Source organism: Phaseolus vulgaris, chromosome 9, assembly GCF_000499845.2.
Source record: "Phaseolus vulgaris cultivar G19833 chromosome 9, P. vulgaris v2.0, whole genome shotgun sequence".
Classification (NCBI taxonomy): domain Eukaryota; kingdom Viridiplantae; phylum Streptophyta; class Magnoliopsida; order Fabales; family Fabaceae; genus Phaseolus; species Phaseolus vulgaris.
The window spans coordinates 19,386,271-19,408,339 of record NC_023751.2 but is presented as its reverse complement, the minus strand read 5'-3'; the positions used below and the strand labels follow the sequence as shown (position 1 = coordinate 19,408,339).

Sequence of the window (22,069 nt, the reverse complement as noted above, 5' to 3'; positions counted from 1 at the left end):
TTCCATAAGTCTCGATTTCTCTTGAAATTGGATCTCTGCAAGCAAGACTTTGACTTTTGAATCTCCTATGCTAGAACAGTATTTCGTGTCCCACTTAAACGGGAAAAGGAGCAACGAATGTTGTTTTCTTCTCTCTCTCTATAAAATGGGTTTCTTACACCTTTTCAATATCGTCTCTTTCACGATTTCCTCGATTCACTTCTTTATTATTTTTGTTTACTTTCTAATATTTTCAGTGTTTTGGGTTCTTATTCTAAAAGAGTTTATTCGCTAGTTTTGTCGATATTATTCAAGAAATTATTGTATCCTTAAGAGCTTGCATAGTACACCACATATAAGTACTTACGGATAGTGATTATCCACGCTTCAAAACATTAATTTTGTTTGTGTTTTGAGTTTTTATTTACTACACACAATACTAAAATAAGTTATCTTAGTTAGCCATTTTAGAAACCAATACTTGAAGTCCAAAATTCTTAAACTTTATTATATATTTACCAATTTTTTTCTTATACTATTTTGTAAATATTACCTCTTCATATCGTGATTCATTATCAAATCAACTAATTAAAACTTAAATTGTTTTTAATAACTACCACACAATGCTCAATTATGCGAGTAATTATGAAATAAAATATATAATTTGTAAAAACGCTAATTGTCTACATTGTCAAACTCATATGTTTGGTAAATAAATGAAAATGGTTGTCTAAATGTTGACAAATAAATGTTGCATATTCTACTAGTTTAAGGCAATCTAAAAAGTAGATGTGGTTATAAGAGAAAACTTATTGCCTTTGAGCTATACTCATGACAAAATACTCCAAAATCATGAAAGTGTGGTCAAATTATTAACTAAAGTTAGGTCCTAGTTTTTTTTTTAACTTTACAATACTATATTATGTATCATTCACCTCTCATATTAAAAATTCTTTTTTTTTTTTTTAAAAAAGCATTTTCTTTTGACAATTTCAATAATAAATATAGTAAAAGAAAAGGTGATTGAAGTAGGTTGGATTTTTTTTTCTTCCAACTAGTTTTTCCTCATTATCAACTAATTGTTACCATATCAAATTCTACTTAAAAAAAATAATTGAAATTATTGTATAGAAAAATAAAAATGAATATATGAACATGTCTTCAAATAAACAATTAACAAAAAAAAAAAATTAATACAACATAAAAAGAAAAGTATAGAAGAGGAAAGTTATGTGAACTATGCACAACTTCAATGTAAAAATAACTGAGGTTGGATAGATTCTGCAAGACTTCAATGTAATATACAAATAACCATTATCACCTAACTAAAATCATTAAATTTAAACACTTGAATTCTTCTATATGTTGATAAAAACAATTTTATTAGAAACTTAAACAAAATCATCATAATTGAGATAAAATAATAAATAAAATAACGTGATCGAACACGACTTATTCATGTATATAATTTTTTTTAATCTATTTTAGTAATATTAAAAAAAATGCACTAATTTAGTAAAAAAATATGAGAACAATGATATTTATACCGAGTAAAGATTTATATACGTTAACCAGGCTAATTTGAGTGGGGATTTTAAAATCTCTTTAATTCAAACTTCAATAGTAACGAGTCAGTATCATCCGACCCGACCCGAGTGGACACGTCCTTGTTTTACCGGTACGTTGTCTGTCGTAACCCGAGATAGGCAGATGAAGCCGTTGCATTTGCGACCCATCAAGGTCTCTCTCCCGGCCATGACCACCAAGAAGAGAAAAAGATCCCCAAAACAGGTCCCAGTCCCTCCCTCAACGCCCCCAACTCCCCAAACCCAGGCCCGCCACTCCCTCAACACCGCTAAAGCCCGGGCCTGGGCCCCTCTCAACTTGACCCAGGCCGAACTCTCTCTGCCACTCACCTTCCCCACGGGCCAAACCTTCCGCTGGAAAAACACCGCCCCTCTACAATACACCGGCCTCGTTGGGCCCCACCTCATAACCCTCAAACACCTCCAAAATGGCGACGTTTCCTACTGCCTCCACTCCCACTCTAACCCCGAAAAAGCCAAAACCGCCTTGCTAGATTTCCTTAACGCCGCCGTTTCTCTCGCCGACTTATGGAAGGCGTTTTCCGCTTCCGATGCGAGGTTCGCGGCGCTAGCGCTCCATTTGAGCGGTGCGAGGGTGCTCCGGCAAGACCCTTTCGAGTGTTTGATTCAGTTTCTATGCTCTTCCAATAACAACATTGCACGAATCACGAAGATGGTTGACCACGTTTCGTCTCTGGGAATACACGCGGGAGACGTTGGAGGATTTCAGTTCCACGTTTTCCCTTCCCTGGAACAACTTTCCTCCGTCTCAGAGCAACAACTCAGAGACGCGGGTTTCGGTTACAGGTTCATCAGTTACTAACCCTAACTACTCTTATGCATGCATTCAATTGCAAATGTGTTTGTGACTGTGATTTATCTGTTGCTAGGGCTAAATATATAATTGGTACGGTTAATGCTTTGCGATCAAAACCTGGTGGAGGGGAAGAGTGGCTTCGTTCTCTTCGTAAGTTGGATCTTCCAGATGTTATATCCGCACTTTCTACGTTACCTGGTGTGGGTCCTAAAGTGGCTGCTTGCATTGCTCTCTTCTCGCTTGATCAGCACCATGCCGTTCCTGTTGACACTCACGTCTGGCGGGTAAGCTTACACTAAGATGTTATTTATGGTTACTGTTTGACTATTGCATCTTTTGTAGAATGTTGTGATTCATAGAGTTTAGCATCGAGTGTTTATTTGGATGTTTCTCTTTTACACTTGGGTAAGATTGCCACCAAGTATCTCTTACCTGAGCTTGCAGGTTCCCAGTTGACACCAAAGCTCTGTATTCGTGTTGCAGAGGCATTTGTTACCAAGTATGGTAAATATGCTGGGTGGGCGCAGACTCTATTGTTCATAGCTGAATTACCTTCACAGAAGGCCATCATACCTTCACATTTGTGGACTATCAGACAACGAAATCCTGCAAAGATAGAAGATGGCCAAGAAATTGGTAAGATAAACAAGTTTAATCTTTTGTTCTTCACCTTTTAAATTTGCACATTATACGTTCAACTTTCTGGCAAATATTTACTACCTTTTGTTTTTTCAACTAGAGTGAGATCTACAAATGGTGTGATTCTCAGGACATAAATGTACGAGACTTAGTGTGACATGCTGCTGTCAAGAATTCATTAGGTAGAATATGGGGATACCATACTGGTTATTCTATTATACATACTGTTGACTGCTCTTTCGTCTGGCTATAATTTTTGTTCTTTGCATTTTATTAGATTTTATTGATCTGTTGTAAACCGGTAGCTCACGTCTTTCTTCTTCACTAGAATAGAACAAACACCAAAGATTTATCTTTCCCCTTGTTATTGGACTTGGAATTTTACTTTCCCTGTAAATAATTACTATAATTGATTATTTACTTTTTACCTCCCTTTCACTCATTTGATTCTTGTATTTGTAATGAAACACATCTGTTTGCACATGTTCTTTTGTTTAATGAATGTTGATGTGTACATAAGCATTTCCTCTAGGGACATGGTTATATAGAATTTAGTTTCTAACGCATTCCTTGATGTTTTTACTCTTTGCATGCACGGTATTAAATTGCATCAAACTGTTTCTTATTTTGTTATTCTTCAAGAGCTACGGTAGTAAGTAGGTACTTTGAAAAGGGTGATATTCACACAGACATCCGTATTTAAACTTATGTGGTTTTCTTAGTTCTTCTTGCAAGTTTCTTTATATGTATACTATAACTTTGTGTTACTTCTTTCCTTTGACTCATAATTTGCGCTCCTTTCAGTTGTAGTGTTGAGAATGGTGCTTCCTCTGTCATAATTGAAATCCTGGATAAATAAACTTTCTCTGTCACTGTGCACACTTCTATTTGATTATATTTCCCTGATGATGTAATACTACATATACTATAGGAGTCTTGTGTAACCCCAACAACTTAGATTGGTATTGAAAGATAATATGATTTGTTGAGTTCTTGATTGCTGCATGCTTTTGGGGTATGTTATGCCTGAATAAATATGTTTAGTTGACATGCACGTTGTAGACTAATTAAATTGTTAGGTACGTAGGCAGTGTAGATTTAAATTTGAAAGCACAAAGGAGATAGATAGTCATTCAAACCCATGAAACTTATAAAAGTCTGTTTTTTTGTTTGTTTGAAAAAAGCTTTATAACATAAGCAAATGATAATTTTAGAACGCCTAAAAGTTATGTAAAACCTCAAGTTCTATTTGATTGTTCTTGTTTATATTGTGTAATTTGTATTAGCAGTTTAATGATGGCAAGTATCATCTCCGTAGAGAATGATTTTTTGCTGACAAGGACAATCAATGAACATATTAAAAAGTCCTAGCAATTAATGACAATTTGTTTCTCTAAACCCCCCCTTTCTTATATTTTGGAGATGTCTATGCATATGGGGGGGGAGAAAGAGAGATACAGGGCCATGCTAACGTATATATTTCCTTTTTCTGTACACCTGGGCTCTCTGCATCCATGTAAGAAGATAGATCATTCCTGTTTACACATAATGTGTATCTTCTACTGTGATGTGATGTAAACTAAGTCTAGAGTGATTGCAAGTGGGTTCCCAGTTTCTTCTTCTAGTAGAACTAGTAGGTTCCCAGTAGATTTAAGGAGGGATCGGGGTATGTGATACCTGAATAAAAATGTTAAATTGTAAGTGAGTAAATGCTTGACATGCTGGTAGGAGACTAATTATATCATTAGGTATATAAGCAGTGTAAAATCAGAATTTCGAAGTGTGAATAAATAGAATATTAATTTTCCAAACACAGGGCACTTATAGATATATGTTGCATTTGTTTGAAAATTTATATACTCTAAATGACCATTAGGGTTACCCATTTTGAAAGTGGCTACACAATTGAAGTTATAATATTTTATTTATGTATAATGGTTGTCCATTATATAAAAAGTGTGCAGTTTATTTATTTATTTGAAGAAGTTATTGTTTTGGAAAACTGTCTTAATTGTGGTCACTAGGAGCCCGCCTTAGTTGCTGTCTCTTTTGAAGGTTACCTTAATTTCAATCTCTAGTGATGGTTTACTTTCTCCTCTATCAATGATAGAATAAAGCTTGGACCATCCTCAATTTTTACATGTCGGTTTGTGGGATTGAATTAGGTTACAAAATCAATTTCCATGGTTTATAAAAATGTTCTGCATATTTTTACTCTTGTTAAAAAATAATTACATAACTATGTATTATAATCATCGGGGGAGGGACTTCCTTAAAATCAGCGCCCGACGTGTTTTGTGACATTATTTAGGGAAATAAGAATGTTTAAAAAAATTATGGCATAGGATTATACCATTTTTGCGAAGCTGTTCCCTTTGGTGTGTGGAAAGATACCCAATATCGACCTATACCTTGGCCATTAACCCAAGCATAACCCTTTCCCATGGAACCAAGGTTAAGCGCTAGTGGATCGTTGCCCTCTGGTGCATCAAATGTGGTCTGTCAATAATCATGGAAATAAAATATTGGTAAACTGTTAAAACAATATTGTAGATAAATGGTAAGCAGTTGTGATGTAAATGGAGAGCAGTTTTCAATCCGTAAATAAGGGCTTTTAACATGTTTAGTTGGCCTGTACTCAATATCCATTCTTGGTTGAGGAAAAAAAAGAAATGACAAATTTAGAATGATCATTGATTATTGTTTATTGATGATATACCTTATACCATGTGAGTGGCTTCGTTGAGCTTTGAAAGCTTTCCCAGTGAACTTTACTTGATCCACTACCTGTGTAGATTTGCAATTTTTCTCCCAACAGCCCAACCTTAATGCAACAAATGCAAGATCAGCACGCAATGTGCAATATTTAGTTTAATGATTAGCAATCAAAGCGGAGGGTTCAAGCACACCTATTTCTTATAATTTGAAATTTTAAGAAGCTGATAATGAGTATATGCGATAGAACAGAAATCTGTTTAGTAAATGATATAGGCAAAACGATTTATACTATTCAACTACTTTGTGAATAGTATGTCAAGATAATTTACAACTGATGAAGCATGAAGACAATTGAAGTTTCATTGATTAGAGACTCTAAGTGGGTGTCTCACTGTTTAGATATAATCACCTGATATCCCCATGCTTGATTAGTGAAATCTCGGCCTTGAACTTTCACTCCACTTAAACCGGCAACTTTGTGCTCTAGATATGCTCCTGAGTTCTTCAAGTAGAAATAAACATATATTTCATGTAATCAATAATCTTTCTCTGGCTACCATATTGTCAAATAGTTATTTGTATGATTTTAAGCAAACTGTGTCTGTATCTGCAAGCGCATGCCTGCCAGATATTTGTTCAATAGTAAAGGATGCTTCACTATGAGTTCTTAGTCTACCGTGATCTTAAATCTTGGTAGAAGAAAAGAAACATGTGAGATGAAATAGCACCGGATGGCGGGTACGTCATCTTTGGAATTTACAAATACTGCGAAGATTAGTTTTTTAATTTATTCTTCATTTAATTGATCCTGAATATAAAAAGAAGTCTTAACAATTAAGACAATTACCGGCAATCCAACTGTTGCACTGAGGAAAGAAATATTGTTCACCCCTTGTATAAGATTGAGTTTATTTTCCATGACAAAAGATGCATTTTTGTGACTTCCGTGAGCAGAACCTAGAGTTAGAAGCATGTAGAGACCCCAATGTTAGCAACTCAAATTGTAGAATGAAAGATAAAGTAAGTGATGTACAACGTATTCAAGATAAAAGAAAAATGTGCGTTATAACCTAAAGTAATATTTATGCAATAACCAAGTCTGTAGCCAAACGGATCAGTTAGTTCTATCGCGAACAAAGATGCTTTCCTTCTATCTAAAAAAATGGGATCGTCAGGTTGAGGTTTACCTACTAAATTTCCATTGATGAAGGTATGCAAAACATGTCCTTGGCTGTGTGCTGTTAGAATGGATTGAGCATTAGGAGAATTGTCATTAAACCTGCACGAGATGTCAACAAGAGGCTTAGTGGAATATATATGGACGTTGTATAGCATACATCTCTGTATGTAGCTGGCATCAAAAAAAAAATAAAAAAAAATGTAGCTGGCATCAAGTTCGTATGTTGCTATTTTACCTGAATGTGTACCACATATAGTCAGATGTATCTTTTGCTGTGCTGATTTGATCCAATAGTGCATTTGCTCTTAATGAAGTATCGTCAAAGCTTGGGATGGCTTCTTTGTACACTTTCCATTTTTCAGCTGAATTGAACTGTAAATGGGGTTTCATTGATCTGTCATTTTGTGTGCGTACCTATAAGGACAGAAAATATGAATTGCCTTTTACTAGCATCAAGATGTTTGTCTTTAATTTAATATAAAGATTACGTAGTAAACAAAGCACAAGGAAACTATCCAGCACATGTCTTGTCTTTTAAATAAATGACACTATATATTGAGCGTTTGATTTTTACCTTGGCAGTGTTAAAGGCTACATTCTTGCAGTCTGGTAGAATACTGATTGATTTGGGGGGTAATTGGTATGGAGTGTTTTGAAATTGAATTGTGACACTTCGATCTGCATTGTTTTCCAGGAAGGCAGCACATTCCGTTGAGCTACTTTTGAAAACATAAGCCTGAAGAATGATGGAAAATGATTGATTTTGTTTGAAAGATCCGTCTTTTGGAGAGTACTTTATAAATTGTGACTCAAATACTAGAATTGTTATTCACCTCATGCTCGGTTCCCTTTTTTAATTCTGGTTAAGAAGGTAACAATTTAGTAAATTAACCCAATCGTTTTGTTTAGTTTTCTTACGTTCTGTCGTGAGCCCAAGCTGAAGCTAGTTTGAGTACCATAAAGTAGAGATTTTGAACTTGACTTGATTGCTGCATGCAGCTCCTTAAGATGGCCCCATTTTGGTTGCCTAACCAAACCTGCTTAACTTAGGGTAGTCAATCACGCAGTGATTCAATATCTATAATTTTACCTAAATGGAGAAAGGAAAGAAACATACCATATTCATCCAGTGGAGCTTCGTCATAATAGGCTGTCATTACGAAAGCAGAGGCTATCTTGTCGAAATTGGTTCCTCCATGGTACTGCATCAAATCCAAATAATCCATCACGCGACTTAAAAGACAAAATAATGGCATGCCTGCTTACATGCTGGGGATAAAGAAAAGAGAAACCGTTACAACAAGGTGCTAGCAGTAATGATACCATGTAGTAATTGACATAGCTTCCTCTCTTTGCAATGAACAGAGCAACATTATATGCAATGTCTTCAGCCGATCTTACATACGGTACTCCACCAAAGACTTGGTAACTTTAAATTTTAGTGTGGAATGATTGGAGTTAGACTTCTCAAACGCTTTCAAAGTAGTACTTTCTAAGAAAAAACAGTTTGTAAACTGTGATGCAGAAATTCACAAGAACTTACAAGCTTGTCCAGTTCTCTGTCCAGAGTGAAGGCTTGTTAGGTGAGTTAGGCCCCTTAAAAGTTGTCCCACACTGCATGCCATTGCATGTGTTGATCTGTAGATTACTTGACTTCATTAATCGATGTTATAAAACCATAATATAACTAATTACGTGTTGTGAATCGAAGGCTGGACTTGATAAGAAGTAATAAGAGTTAGTAATTAGTAATACATTTCTTGAGTGCATTTTGATTGACAGTTCTCGCTTTTTTTTTCCGATTCAACAATCCATTTTTGAGCAAACATTCACATCCCTCTGCAGTATTATTAGATAATGATCCAATGATAGGTATAATCGTTGTCCTTTTCTCTGACCTAAGTAATATTTATTACTCATGAGCTTGTATGAAGTGTTTAGTTCCAAATTCTTCAATTCTTGTTTAATTGAACACTGAATTTAAGAATCCACGGAAGGTAAAATAAGTAGTAGACACTAACCACGGGATCAGGAGCATTATCTTGCTTGCACATCACCCAAGGCACACCAGTTTGGAGCCCCACAGCCATTTGGGCAGCCCAACGAATATAAGATAGTCCTTTCTCGTGAAACGCCCCTTCAACGTTCCCATATTCGTTCTCAATCTACATTCACCATAAACCCTTTATAAATACAAAAAATAGAAATAAAACAAAAAGTCCGAGTGGTACATAATTGTCAAGTGTCGTCGCTTTGAAGTTTAAACAAACCTGTGATAGTATTATAGGTCCTCCTTGTGAAGCATAAAGATTGGCTGATTTCATAACGTTGACTATTTTGGCAGCGAACCTTTGCATGTGAAACTGCCATTAATGAACGGTCTGTTAATACCAGATTCGAGTGAAAAGTATAGTAAATAGTAAATTGTGTTAATGTCTAAGGAGACATGACCCAAATACTAAATAATATTTTGGATAAAGTAACAAAGAGACAGATGAAGTACTACGTCTGTGTAGTTCAAATTACAGTGATGATCACATTCAGAAACTAGAGTTGGATACCTTGAATTGCTCATTGTCAGATCTGAATACGATACCCGGAATATCATGTAACCATATTGGTAGACCCCTGCACCAACAAAACCGCCACTCAGTTTCTTCTACTACGGAATCATTATCATATTATTTCGTATCATCGAATTTCCCAAAGCAACTTCATTGAGAACAAAATATGTTTAATTCATACCATGATACAAACTCCTTTGTGCTGGAAATTTGTTAGCTTAATAGGGAACTTACCCATATGTGCATTCACTCTCAATGTATGGTCCAATTCGGAGGGTTACATATAAGCCTTGCGCTTGAATTTCCTTAATGAATCTCACTATATTATGCCTCCCTCTAAAGTTATACTACAAGCCAAGTAAAAGATCAAGAACATCATTCTTCTCGTGATTAATGAGCTTTGAGAAAAAAATAAACAGAAGAATAATATAGACGAGTTTGAGTTTGTTCACCTGGCCTTGTTGAGGTTCGTGAAGGTTCCAAAACACGTAAGTTTGTATGACATCTAATCCACCTTCCTTAGCTTTCGCAATTAAATTAGGCCACATCTGTTCAAATCACAAGACACAATTTAGAGATGCTTATTTTTTTCTTGTTCTTAGTTTCCCATTCCATTAGTCCAACACACAACTTTTCTATACCAACATTAATTTCTGCCCTCGTTTCATTGAAATTTGACTAGATTATTGTGTGATCTTCCGTCTGCATTAATATTAATATAGTATTTTTTTATTCAAACGTAGACAAATTTCTTCCGTTCATAAAAAAAGTTATAATGGAAGTCGTTTACGATGCCTACTAGATTTATAATTGATTTTTTGAATTCAATTCCCATTGTTTAATCCTTCAACGAATTTGTGTTAGCACTGTAGCTCGTTTTGATCCTTAACTCTTTTTGATAGTTTAATTCAACCTGCATTCAATTATTGCAAACCCCCCAAGAAAACCTAACCTACTAAAATTGACAACAAGGTTTACATCCCAACTATGAACATTATTTTTTCACGTGAAAATTAATGAACATGTTAGAACAATATCATGTGCTAATTATGTGATTTTATGAATACTTATTTTACCACATATAATAAAATGTAAAAATATAAAGAGATTCTACAGTGTTCTTCTTATTCTTATTTTTATTATTATAATAGTAATTTTGTTGCCATTAATATTGGACCCAATAAGAGAACTTGAAAATATACATAAAAGTTTGCTACAACAAATTAGGTGTCACGAATTAACATTCTCAAAAAATTGAAGCATGTATTTTTTTTAGATATATCTCTATATAATACGTTTTCCCACATTAGAGGTTTTTAAAGTTTAAAGCAACGAATAATTCACAAAATGATCCCTTATCATAAACTTAAATTCAACTTTTTTTTCTTCTCTGAAAAAAATAGACAATTAATAATGCCCGAACCCTGGATTATTTTTAAAGTTCCAACATTAAGCTACGAACCAATAATTTTAAAAACTTGAAATCTTAAATTGTTTATACAGAACACATTTTTTTTTTTTAAATTGCATATCTAACACTGTTCACTAGTAACTTGGTTTACCTATGTTTTGAACCTCCTATTATCTATTAAGCATAATCGCTATGTGAATTTTCTTTTGGACACAAGTATGTGAATTATTTAACATTAAAAAATGATATATCATTATCTCAACATATAGACACTGTATATCCAATATAATTAATCAAATCCCATCAGATAATTTTTGGAATATTTATTTCGTTAATTAGGTTTGAGAAAATACTGCACAAACACATCTTGATTTTCAGTTAACAATGATTTATGAAGTTGCTTTTAAACATCATATTTTACAAGTATATTTTCTACAAATTAATTACTCTACATTTCATGTTAGTCTTTAATCTCCCGAATAGAAAGTTTGTTAGTAGTGAATCCACTAAACAATTATTAAATGCAACCTAAGTAAAACATATGAAGCTAATACACTCTTTTTAAATTACGTGTCTTGACACACATATCAAACACCAGCACTTGTAGGACGTGTGCAGTTTAAAAAATATTTATTGAATTTCTGATAATTGTAATACGAGTTTAACACGATTTTAAAAAAAATACATTAATTTTTTTAAAAACTCAAATTTATTTTATAAATTTTTATTATAATTATAAAAATAAAGAACCAATCTTTTAAACTAGTCCGGAAAAAAAAATTTTACTAAAAGAATTTGAATTAATACACATAAATATTTATTGTTAATTTATATAATTTATAATTATATAATATATAAATTTGTGTTCTATCATTGTTATACGTATTTTCATATCCGTATTTGTATTTCAATCTCTTATATTTTAATAATTATATGTATTTTCATATCCGTATTCATACGATATCAGTGGTGTAGTATGGTTGTTACATATATTACACCTACACCTAGATTTAGTGAGAAAAGAAAGTGAATCCAATGCTCTTTTGACTCCAATGAGATCCGATCAGTGATTAAAAAATAAATTAAGGAGATCCAGTCAAAGCTATATGGATGAAGAAAAATAGGAGTAAAAGATGGAAGTTCCCTTAAAAAATAGTATAATTCCCAACATGAAAATAGTCAGCTGTAAACAGTTTAAACAAAAAGGAAAGAGAGTGAGAACCATGAGTCAATGGTCTCCATGTGAACTCAAACCTTCATCACACTGCTACACATGCATCACAAACACTAGATGCCATTACAGTACAAAAAACAATTACGTTATTTAGTAAAGCACCAACACTTTATATATATAGTCCATATAATAGAATTAGAAGTCCCTGCAGATTGCTTTCTTTTATAATAACACCAAAGAGAAACAAACACCTTGTCTTATTGTCAGATTATTTATGCCAGTCTTATTTTTTTATATTTTCTTTGAAGAGTGATGTTTAAACTACGACCTTGTTGCTATATTATATATTTCTATCACTCATTTTATTTTCTTCCCACCACATTATATTATTTATTTATTTTCTGTATATTTGTGTAGGTTGTTGGAGGGGTCCAACAATATTTTTATTATTTTTTATTACGTTTCACATCAATGAAGAAGTGCAAAACAAGAATAGCGTGAACCAACCATAGCGTTGCAAGAATAAACCGTATCAACGCCAAGTTGCTGAGAGTATTCCAACGATAGAGCATTGTTCATATTTCTTACCTAACAAGTACTACAACGAAAACCAAACGGTTCACTTTTCACATTATCTCTCTGTCCTAAACCCATAAACATAATAAAAACACCACATGAACATTACAGTACAGAAAAAGAGAAAATCACAATAATCAAGCTATTAACTGTGCAAAAATTTAAGATCAAAAAGCGAGGTTGCGTACCTGAGGAGTGCTACGAGGATAATGAATTGAACCGGAGAAGAGGATTCTATGTTGTCCATCAACGATTAAGGATCTTCCGTCGTAGGTGACATTGCCACCACATACGCCACCAATAAACGCCGCTAAGATGAGAGCGAAGGGAGAAGACCATCTCCACCACCACCACACCTTCACCATTTCAGCTTCAGCTGTTGCTGTAACTTTGTTAGCTTTTGGCAATGAAGAGTGTGCGTTTATGCTTCTTTCTTTCACTCTCAGTGTATGTTGTTTGTGTGTGATAGCCATTTATTTATATTGACATCGTTACGTTAGTGGTTCATGTATAATATATGGAGTTAATATAAATATGAAATGGTATTATAAACAAATTTAAAAGGAATTAAATAATGTATACAATTAATTTACCCCACAGGCCCACATCGTATGGTTTAACGTAAAAGAAACCAATTTCGGAATTCTTTTTAATGCATTAATCGATTAATATCAAATTTTCTCGATTTTTTAAATAAAAGGACGTGGCATTACATGTGAGTATCTTCTTTTTTATGTACAACTTAAATATATTTTTAGAGTGAAATTCAATTTTTGGTGTTTTTCCGATTTACAGAAAGAACGGTGATTGATCATAATTCATTTATGAAAAAAATTATTAGTTGTAGCTTGATTGCTTCCAGAAAAAAGTTGTAAGTTATTGTGGTTAAATAACTATTTCGTTTTTTTAAAATATAATTTTTAACTAATACGTAAATTAGTTTTAGTTTATATTAATTTTCTTTTTATTTTCCTTTTTAATAAGAATTTCTGGAAAAATAATTTGAACATTGGATATCGATTGCGATGAGTGTAAGAGTATTTGATTCCCACAAGAATATCTTTTTTTGTTTCTCTGTTGTTGCGTTACGAAAATAACAACTTTATTTTCTTTGGCTTGCGTTAATGATCAAAATTTCTGCTCTGTTTTCTGAACTTTGAATCATAAATATTTGACAAAAACGAAAAAGGAGAAATATTCCATTATCATGGTTGCGTTTGATTTGTGAAAAATGGAAAAGCAGAGAATAAATAAAAGGAATTCTTCTTTAATTTTATATCTATTTTGATTGTGTTTTTAAAGTAATTTCATAAATCAATTTTTGAATAATTATTTATAGGAAAAATGATCATTAAAAAAATAAAAAATAAAGAAGATATATTAGTTTTAAACCTATTTATCAAACAAGTTCTTTCACATTTTAATTTTTTAAAATAAGAAACAAATAGTTATATTTAGTGAACCTATTGAACTTATAATTACTTTGAAAGTTATATCAATCTAATTAAAATTATTAAACTCTATTTTTTTTCCGTCTTTTTTCCTTTAATATTAACAAGATTTAAACAAAAAAATGTTTAATTATTCGATAATACTAGTTATTTTTCACTAACTAATATGTAAAAATTAATATATTTATTTTCCTTTTCTACTAGCTATTGTACTTTACTTTCCCTTCAAATTTTCTCTAGTAAAAAAACTTTGTTCAGTGTAAAAGGAGAAAAAAAATGGTATTTGAAAGTTATTAAGAAATGAAATGAATCAATACCTTATTTTATTGAATTTAATTGAAGAATTTTGTAAAGAAAAGAAGATCGATCTAAGGTTTTGAAGGTAATGAATAATTAAGGATGATAATATGTTGATAATTCTATATTAAATTATAATTAGAATGAAAAATATTTTTTTGTTAAAATAGATTAATTTTAAAAAATATTTTCCAAAAATTAAATGATGTATTATAATCATGACACATCTTTTTATCCATGGATTGCAGAACCCAAAACCACTACTCATTATGAAAGTGAAAGTGATTGGAAATGTAATGAGGAGATTGAAAAGATAGGGTACACATCCAATCAAACCATACCACAAATGCTCTAAATACACAATTTCTGATAAAGAAGAATCTATATATCTTGAGAAAATCATTAATTATCAATATATATATATATATATATATATTTAAATAATGGACATAAAAGTATAATTTCAATTAAAAATAGCAAAAAATATATTACAATTGCATATAAATTTTGTTAATTATTTTTTATTAATTAAATAGGAGGGTGGGGTGTTTTTTCGGATCCATCAAGAACTGAGACAAAAAGGTTTCTATCAATGAACAGAAGCAATTTTGGTCCCAAGCAGTTGGCTATCACTTTCAAGAGGGAGTTCCCAACAATTAAAGAAGAAGAAGAACTTTATATATAACTGCTAATTCATGTGCAGTTACATTTCTAGTTGCCAATATCACTGTCAATACAATTTTAAGTTGTATTAATATAGAAATAAAAAAGTGAATATGTCTAAACATTGAAAATCTATTTGATTATGAGTTTTCTTTAAATATCTTCTACATTCATCTTTTTTAGTACAAATACTAATTATATTTGTCCACTAAGATGTAAACTAATAACATAACATCTCACAACTAAAATAAAAGATGAAATAATAGAAATAAAATAAATGATATTTAATAATGTAATTTTATGAAAAAAAACAACAACATTATACTACTAATTGCAGGAAGAAATAATAACTTATATCTTAGAAATAGAAGAAATAACTTTCAAGAAAATCTTGAAAAGAGAAATTATTTTTCCTCTTTTAATTGTTTTTCAAACATTAAAGCAATAAAAAAAGAAGTGATTTTAAAATGTTTTCTATTAAGAAAACATTTTGCTCATTTTATAACAAGAAAAATAAACATCAAAAAGTATTTTTTTTTTCATATAAAACTTTTATTCTCACGTTTTTCTAGATTTTTTTTTATTAAATTAATCTCTTCACACATGTTTTATTACTTGTCATTTAAAATATTACTATTTTTATAGATTACGATAGGATTGATCTCATACACAATGTATATATTTGTCAATGTTAACCATTTTTTATCATGGTATCATAAAAAAAACTAGATGAATAATCTATGTGAAATTGTTACATTTACAAAAAGTAAAGAAAAGGGTTTCGAGATTTGAAGAAGAGAGAAGAGAGATGAAGCGTGAGAGAAAAGAAGAATTGTATTATGAATCTAAGTTATACAGTCAACTTATTATTTCGAAAAGTCAATTTGTTTAAATATTGTTGGTTTCGAAAAAACAAGCTGAATTTTATATGTTTTTTTTATAACAGAATTTTTTTCAATGATTAAATCATTTTTGTTTTTTTATTGAAAACTTATAAAAAGAGTTTATCTGAATTATACAAGTAACGAATTAGAAAATAAAAAAGATAGAAAGATTAGTTTTTGAGATCTTAGAGAAGTTCTTGGATCATTCTTGTGTTGAAATCTCTGAGGTTCTACCGTGTTGGTGTTAACTACTGTTTTTCAAGTGTTTCCATCATTTTTCGTTTTTCAAGTGTTTCCATCATTTTTCTACATTTTATGTATGGTGTTAGACAGATTCAATAGAATTTTTGTTAATATGCAATGAGTTTGTTTTGTGTGTATGTATAAAGGCTTTTGTAGGGTTCAAGAACTAATTTGATTGTATAACTTTGTAATCTTGTGTTTGTTTAGTGAATTCTCAACTGGTTAGGCTAAAGACTAAATATAACTCTTGTGGTAAGAGGAAACCAATATAAAAAATCTGTGTGATTCTCTCTATCTTTCTCTTTATTGCTTTAACTTTTAACGTATCAAATATTCATTGTATTTCAATTGATTAAATAAACATAAATTTGGTTAATATATTTTATATTTATCTGTCAATCACCTTTATGATTGGTTGAACAAAATAATCAATCAATTAATTTTATTAGAATTTTCAATCTAACATCTAGTTTTGAGAAAATATTTTGAAAAATATTTACACCCCTCTTGTTTTCGTTTCAAATGATTTTCTTTTACATTTGTCATCTTTAGTCAACTAGTTAATATGGATTAGAGTTGTGAAAACCAGCTATTCAGAAATGGATCCTTTTATTCTGATTTAAAATTAAAAATTAGATCTAAATAAAAGAAATACATTTTTAATTTACTGAATAAATTTGATTTAATTTTTAAATATAGTGATTTATTATATAAACTCTAACACACACAATGTGTGTCCAAAAGAACGTATAAAAAAGAGACAAATCTACATCTTTGTTAGGATGGAAATTTTACATCAACAAAAAATACGTACTAGAATTCTTCTCATGACTAAGTTTTACTACAAACACAGTTTTGAAATGGAAATCACTGCACATAAGTCATTTTACTTTAAACTTAATTTTAACAAAAATATATTCACAAAACTAAAGTCATCCAAAATTCAGATTGTAAATACTCCCCATACTAAATAACTTACCAGGTAAATGCTGGCTCAAATATACTCTATTTACCATTTTAGCCACCTAGCCTTCAGGCAGAGGCAGTTAGTATTATGAAAAGTTATCATTTTATAATAAAAAGTAGAAAGAGAAAACATGATTATGGCCATCCATAGAGAATTTACACATCCATGAGTTAACTTATACAGGGTTAGAAACTGAAAGCACCTCCTGAAACATCTCAATCACTAGCTCCCTATCTGCATGTTGGAAAAAATTATTCAGTTTATCCCTCACATCATGTATCTTACCAAATTCAAATAAGAACACCAAGCATCCTTTCTTTAACTTGAGCAATTCATAAAACCAAGCCTCATTTAGCATATCAAGAACATTTCTTGAGTTAAGATCTTCCAGAAGGCTCTCCTCACAGATGTCTTTGAGACTATCAATGTCATATTTATTAGCAGCTCCAAGCAATGCAAGCCGGTGTTTCCAGAAATCTTGTTGCTTGATTGTTCCATACAAGAAACTTATAAGAGCCGTGCAGGATTCAAGTGACATGTCTTCTACATGGATTGTAGAAGACTCTTTTTCCTTCAGGTTGTGATGAAACATGCTCCTAAACACTGGAGAACTTGATGAGAGAACTGCCTTATGAGCTCTCAATGAGCCATCAGCAGTGATGATGGTTAGGTCAGCATGTATAGCTTCATCAAGCATGCGAGAGAGGCAACAAATAGTGCTACTTTGGGATTCAATGGTTTGTACACTTCCAGATGGCCATACAGAGCTAGTTTCTTCACCCTGAGTTTGAAAGAAAAAATCATAGATTAAGCAGCAACAATCTGAAACTAGTTTAGAGTGATCAGGGGACAATGTGCAATATGGCAGAGCAAGTAACTCAAACCAACTTCATGGGTTGGTATCAAAAGGTCATTTGCCATAATAATCATCTTACAGGTTATACTTATAGAGATGTTCTAACAATAGACTTTTTAATATTTTTCTTCTAATATACTCTCTATTGTTACTTAAAAAAGATTTAACTGCAAGGATAGAAATAGAAATAGAAATTCAAATTCTTGACATGTTTATATTCAAAGATATTATCTAATCTTTAAGATGTGAATTAAATTTAAAGATATTAACATTATTTTAGGAACCTGCTTATTCTTTGATTATTAGGATGCAATATGTATAGATGAAGGTTCTTGATATGAGAAGAACTATCAGCCTAAGGAAGGTTTTCTCAAATTTGTCTAAAAAAACTGGTAATCGAAGGTTTCATAAGATTGTCTAGAAAACAGAAAACTCATAATGAGGATTTCTCAAGTTGGTCCAAAAATCTTGTAATGTGATTTAAAATCATGAATAAATATAGAAATGTTTTGTGAATTCAGGCATATGAGGTGTCGAAACAAGCTAATTTGTGTTATTTTGCTATTTTTACATTGTAGTGTTGTTTGATCCTCATTGTTGTGTGTGAAGAGGGATTTGTTTCTCAAGCAAAATCTTAACCAAGAAAATGAGTGTTTAAAAGAATGTGTCAAAAAGTGTTACTAAACAGGTAAATAGTCAAAGGGAAATTAGTAAATTTCTAAAGAAAATAATATTCAGCACATCAATATTATATAAAAATAAAATATAATCATGTATAGAAACTTACATTTATCTTCAGGTCTAGAAACTCAACATCAATGATGTAGCGACCAACGGAAGGAGTATCCACAGACCAGATAAAGTCATCCTCTGTCCTGAGAAGCTTTTCTTGAACTGCGGCAATTCCATTATATAATATTAAATTTAAAACTGCTACAAGTAATTGCAATTTCAGACTTCATATTTCCAGTTTGAGTTGCAAAATGAAAATCACAATATGAAATTATCTCCTTTTCTTCTTGGCAAATAAAGTGGTAAAGATAAGGAGGCCGTGTCAGGCTCAGAACTTCAGGTATAAGTGAAAAAAAGGCCCTGCTGATAAATAAACTGAGATTTGGAAACTTGGGAGGATTGGGATAAAATTTTCTGTCTGTGTTAAATGTGTGAAAAGAAAAACACAGTTTGGTTGAAACTTCTCAAATTTGGAAAATCAAAACTAATACCTTTCTCTGTTGATCCTGCACCTTATTACAACCTATAACCTTGAAGCCCCAAGACTCTGCTGGTGTAGTCATCATTAATCAGTCAATTACTCTTCTTCCTTACTAAACTAATCTGACCCCTGATGGGAGAATCAGAATTTGCTGAACAACTTAAGCAATTTATCTTTGTAAAAGTAACCAGAGGACAAGGTACCCATTAACCACTCATCCCTCTCTTTTGGGATGCATTCCCCAATTGCAGTCACACAGTAGTGAATGAAACTTATTTCCCTAATTTCATACAGCATTAGCCAATCCTTCACCCATGGCCAAATCACTCTTTCTCCCATATTTTATAAATAAAAAATGCACATTACACATAAGCTACGTAAGAAAAAATAACACTATAAGATGATAATGACAAAGTAAGATTTAACAAAAAGCCAATTAATAAAAAAGATGTTAATGCATAAAGGTACCAGGGGAAATATGAAAGCTGCGAGATGAGCTAGCATTGGAGACTCGAAGAATGAATCGAGCAAAAGGTGGTTGATCCTTAGAAACCGAAGAAGGTTCCGGAAAAATATGTATGTAGAGGTACCTATTCCTCACAACTGAAAAGTACCTGGTGAAGTTTAAAGTGAAAATCTCAACTCAAACTCCTTCAATTCAACTACACGAAGACACACAAGCACAATCACACAGACTCACCAGTTCCAGATTCCGACCTTGAAAGGGTCAGATTTTTTGTAGGAAGAAGGTCCGAGGTTGTCAATTTTCCACCGGGCTAATCTCCCAAGCGTCTCCACTTTATCGTCCATGCCTTTCTTCTTCTTATTCTTCTTCTCCTTTACCTTGTGGATGGTATCACAATTTCACAAAACACCTAACCTACAATTATACAATTACAACAACGTTGGACTGTGTCTAAACACCAGTTTTTGTAACCGTGCGACGGAAAGTATTTTGATAATTTGTTGAGTGCATGAGAAAGAATGTATAGAGAGAAGTAAGTGATTTTAGATTACATCTGGAGTCTACTATGCTCTGTCAATTAATACCATTTATATCAATTTAGCATAAATGATCAAATTTTATATCTTTAAAATAAAATTATATCAAATATTTAAAATATTTATATTTTTCAATTAGATATCTGACCATTTAATAAAAAAAAATGCAAACTTTAACAATAAGAAAATTAAAGTTTTAGAACTCTAATTATCTTTATCAAACATCATTTTGGTGATTTCTGGCACATGGTTGATTTAATTTTTATTTTAATATTTAATAGGACAAATATTTTAAAAATATATATATTTTTTGAGTATTTGCTATGTAAAGACACATAAGAATAATGACAATACAAACTGAGTGTGAGACTCAATACAAAATGTAATATTTTTTGAGTATTTAATAGGACAAATATTTAAAAAAACTCAATTATAATACCTAAAGTTATAAGACAGTTAAAACTTAATTAAACCTATAATAATATAATATTTTATAATTAATTTTTTTATCGTATTTTATATTTAACTTTTAAACAATGGTTTTGAAAGTTTGACTAATTGTTTATTTTTGAATTTTGAATAATCTAATTAATTCAATGTTAAAAAAACACTTTAAATCATATCATTAACATCAGAACGTGGTTTTAGAAGTTTTATAGGAAGCTTTTACCTTAGGTTTCCTTTTTTTATGTACAAAACCAATTTATATAAAGTTAGAATGCGTATCCAAACACGATATCACTCTCTTACTTATGTACAAGACATTTCGATTTTTTGGAGTAATTATAGGTAAATTGCTATTTTAATATTTCTTTAAATGTATAATTAATAAAATTTAATACATATTATTTAATATACACATATATAATCAATATAAATTTGTCGTCTTTCTATATATTATTATTTTATGAATATCTTATTAATATAATACTAGTAATATGTTTTTAACATTTATTTAATACATTTTATTATTAGATAAACTTGTATAATTAACAAAAGGTAAATCCCATTTTTATTTGGAATTATTTTTTTGTTTAATTTTAATAATTCTTAAATTGTATTTACTTAAAACAATTTGCATACATGCTTGTATATTTATAATTTGAAAAAGAAGTTGTTGTTTACTAATGTATTAACTAAAATAATCCTTCATAACTAAGACTAGACAATGAAAAATGGTTAAAAATGAAGATTAATTTCATATTTGATGGATAAGTTGGTCTTATATAAAAGTGATTTTGGTGGAAGAAGAATTATTAGACTGTTATGGTAGATATGACATACGTATTGGTATTTTATATTCATGTGAAATTTATGTCAGACCTAGAAAAGTTCGGTTAATTTATTAAAATGATGTCATTTTTTAATAAATTTATTGAAATGAGTCAATTTTAAATTTTTGATAAATCGTTTTTGAAAGTATGACTTTAAAATGAAATTCCTATTGAGGTTTGAAGTTTCCCAGGTTTTTGTAGTAATTGATTTTTTTAACAAAAAAATGATTTAATGAAATCATGCTTAAAAGCATGACTTTGTATATAAATATATATTTTTAAATCGTCATTGTAAATACACTTTTTTTTTTATCTTTTAATTTTTTAAGTAGTTTATTATAACAATTTTTTATTGTTGGACTTTCTTTTTAATTTTTTTATAAAATTATAATTTATAATATTTTAATTAACTCAAATCTATACTAAAATATTTCACTTCATATTTCATTATTCAAATATTTTAACTATTTATATTTTATATATTTTTTTTAAATTGTAAAATTTATGACAATCATCATATCAATCACAAAATTGAGTTTTTGATGATGATGGGGTTATTTTTTTTTTTACCAAAA

At 30.9% G+C, this 22,069-nt stretch overlaps 3 protein-coding genes across 9 annotated transcripts; 1 reads left to right on the top strand and 2 right to left on the bottom strand.

The window, feature by feature from the left end:
* Positions 1 to 1,522: 1,522 nt before the first annotated feature.
* LOC137822702 (N-glycosylase/DNA lyase OGG1) lies at positions 1,523 to 7,841 on the top strand. Of its 7 annotated transcripts, none has more exons than XR_011082966.1 (5): positions 1,523 to 2,372; positions 2,456 to 2,666; positions 2,866 to 3,018; positions 3,122 to 3,203; positions 7,614 to 7,841. XR_011082966.1 is itself a non-coding variant. In XM_068627649.1 (4 exons), exons 1-4 carry the CDS (start codon positions 1,690 to 1,692, stop codon positions 7,643 to 7,645), a joined length of 1,152 nt encoding a protein of 383 aa, XP_068483750.1. In that variant the 5' UTR covers positions 1,523 to 1,689; the 3' UTR covers positions 7,646 to 7,841. The 7 variants fall into 7 exon arrangements, 2 of the variants coding, with proteins under 2 accessions (XP_068483750.1, XP_068483751.1); XR_011082963.1 differs by having other exon boundaries at positions 2,793 to 3,018; XR_011082964.1 differs by lacking the exon at positions 7,614 to 7,841 and adding an exon at positions 3,826 to 4,020 and having other exon boundaries at positions 2,793 to 3,018.
* LOC137822701 (beta-galactosidase 16-like) lies at positions 4,248 to 13,184 on the bottom strand. The gene is made up of 18 exons (XM_068627648.1): positions 12,833 to 13,184; positions 9,936 to 10,031; positions 9,718 to 9,830; positions 9,481 to 9,547; positions 9,190 to 9,282; positions 8,941 to 9,084; positions 8,463 to 8,557; positions 8,243 to 8,348; positions 8,037 to 8,121; positions 7,838 to 7,956; positions 7,494 to 7,655; positions 7,155 to 7,333; positions 6,927 to 7,018; positions 6,587 to 6,696; positions 6,149 to 6,241; positions 5,741 to 5,845; positions 5,375 to 5,520; positions 4,248 to 4,698 (listed from the first exon to the last, which is right to left on the bottom strand). Exons 1-18 carry the CDS (start codon positions 13,115 to 13,117, stop codon positions 4,581 to 4,583), a joined length of 2,208 nt encoding a protein of 735 aa, XP_068483749.1. The 5' UTR covers positions 13,118 to 13,184; the 3' UTR covers positions 4,248 to 4,580.
* Positions 13,185 to 17,234: 4,050 nt separating this feature from the next.
* Positions 17,235 to 20,246, bottom strand: LOC137822704 (BTB/POZ domain-containing protein At1g21780). Its single transcript, XM_068627651.1, has 4 exons — positions 19,919 to 20,246; positions 19,687 to 19,832; positions 18,793 to 18,899; positions 17,235 to 17,930 (listed from the first exon to the last, which is right to left on the bottom strand). Exons 1-4 carry the CDS (start codon positions 20,026 to 20,028, stop codon positions 17,325 to 17,327), a joined length of 969 nt encoding a protein of 322 aa, XP_068483752.1. The 5' UTR covers positions 20,029 to 20,246; the 3' UTR covers positions 17,235 to 17,324.
* Positions 20,247 to 22,069: the final 1,823 nt, after the last annotated feature.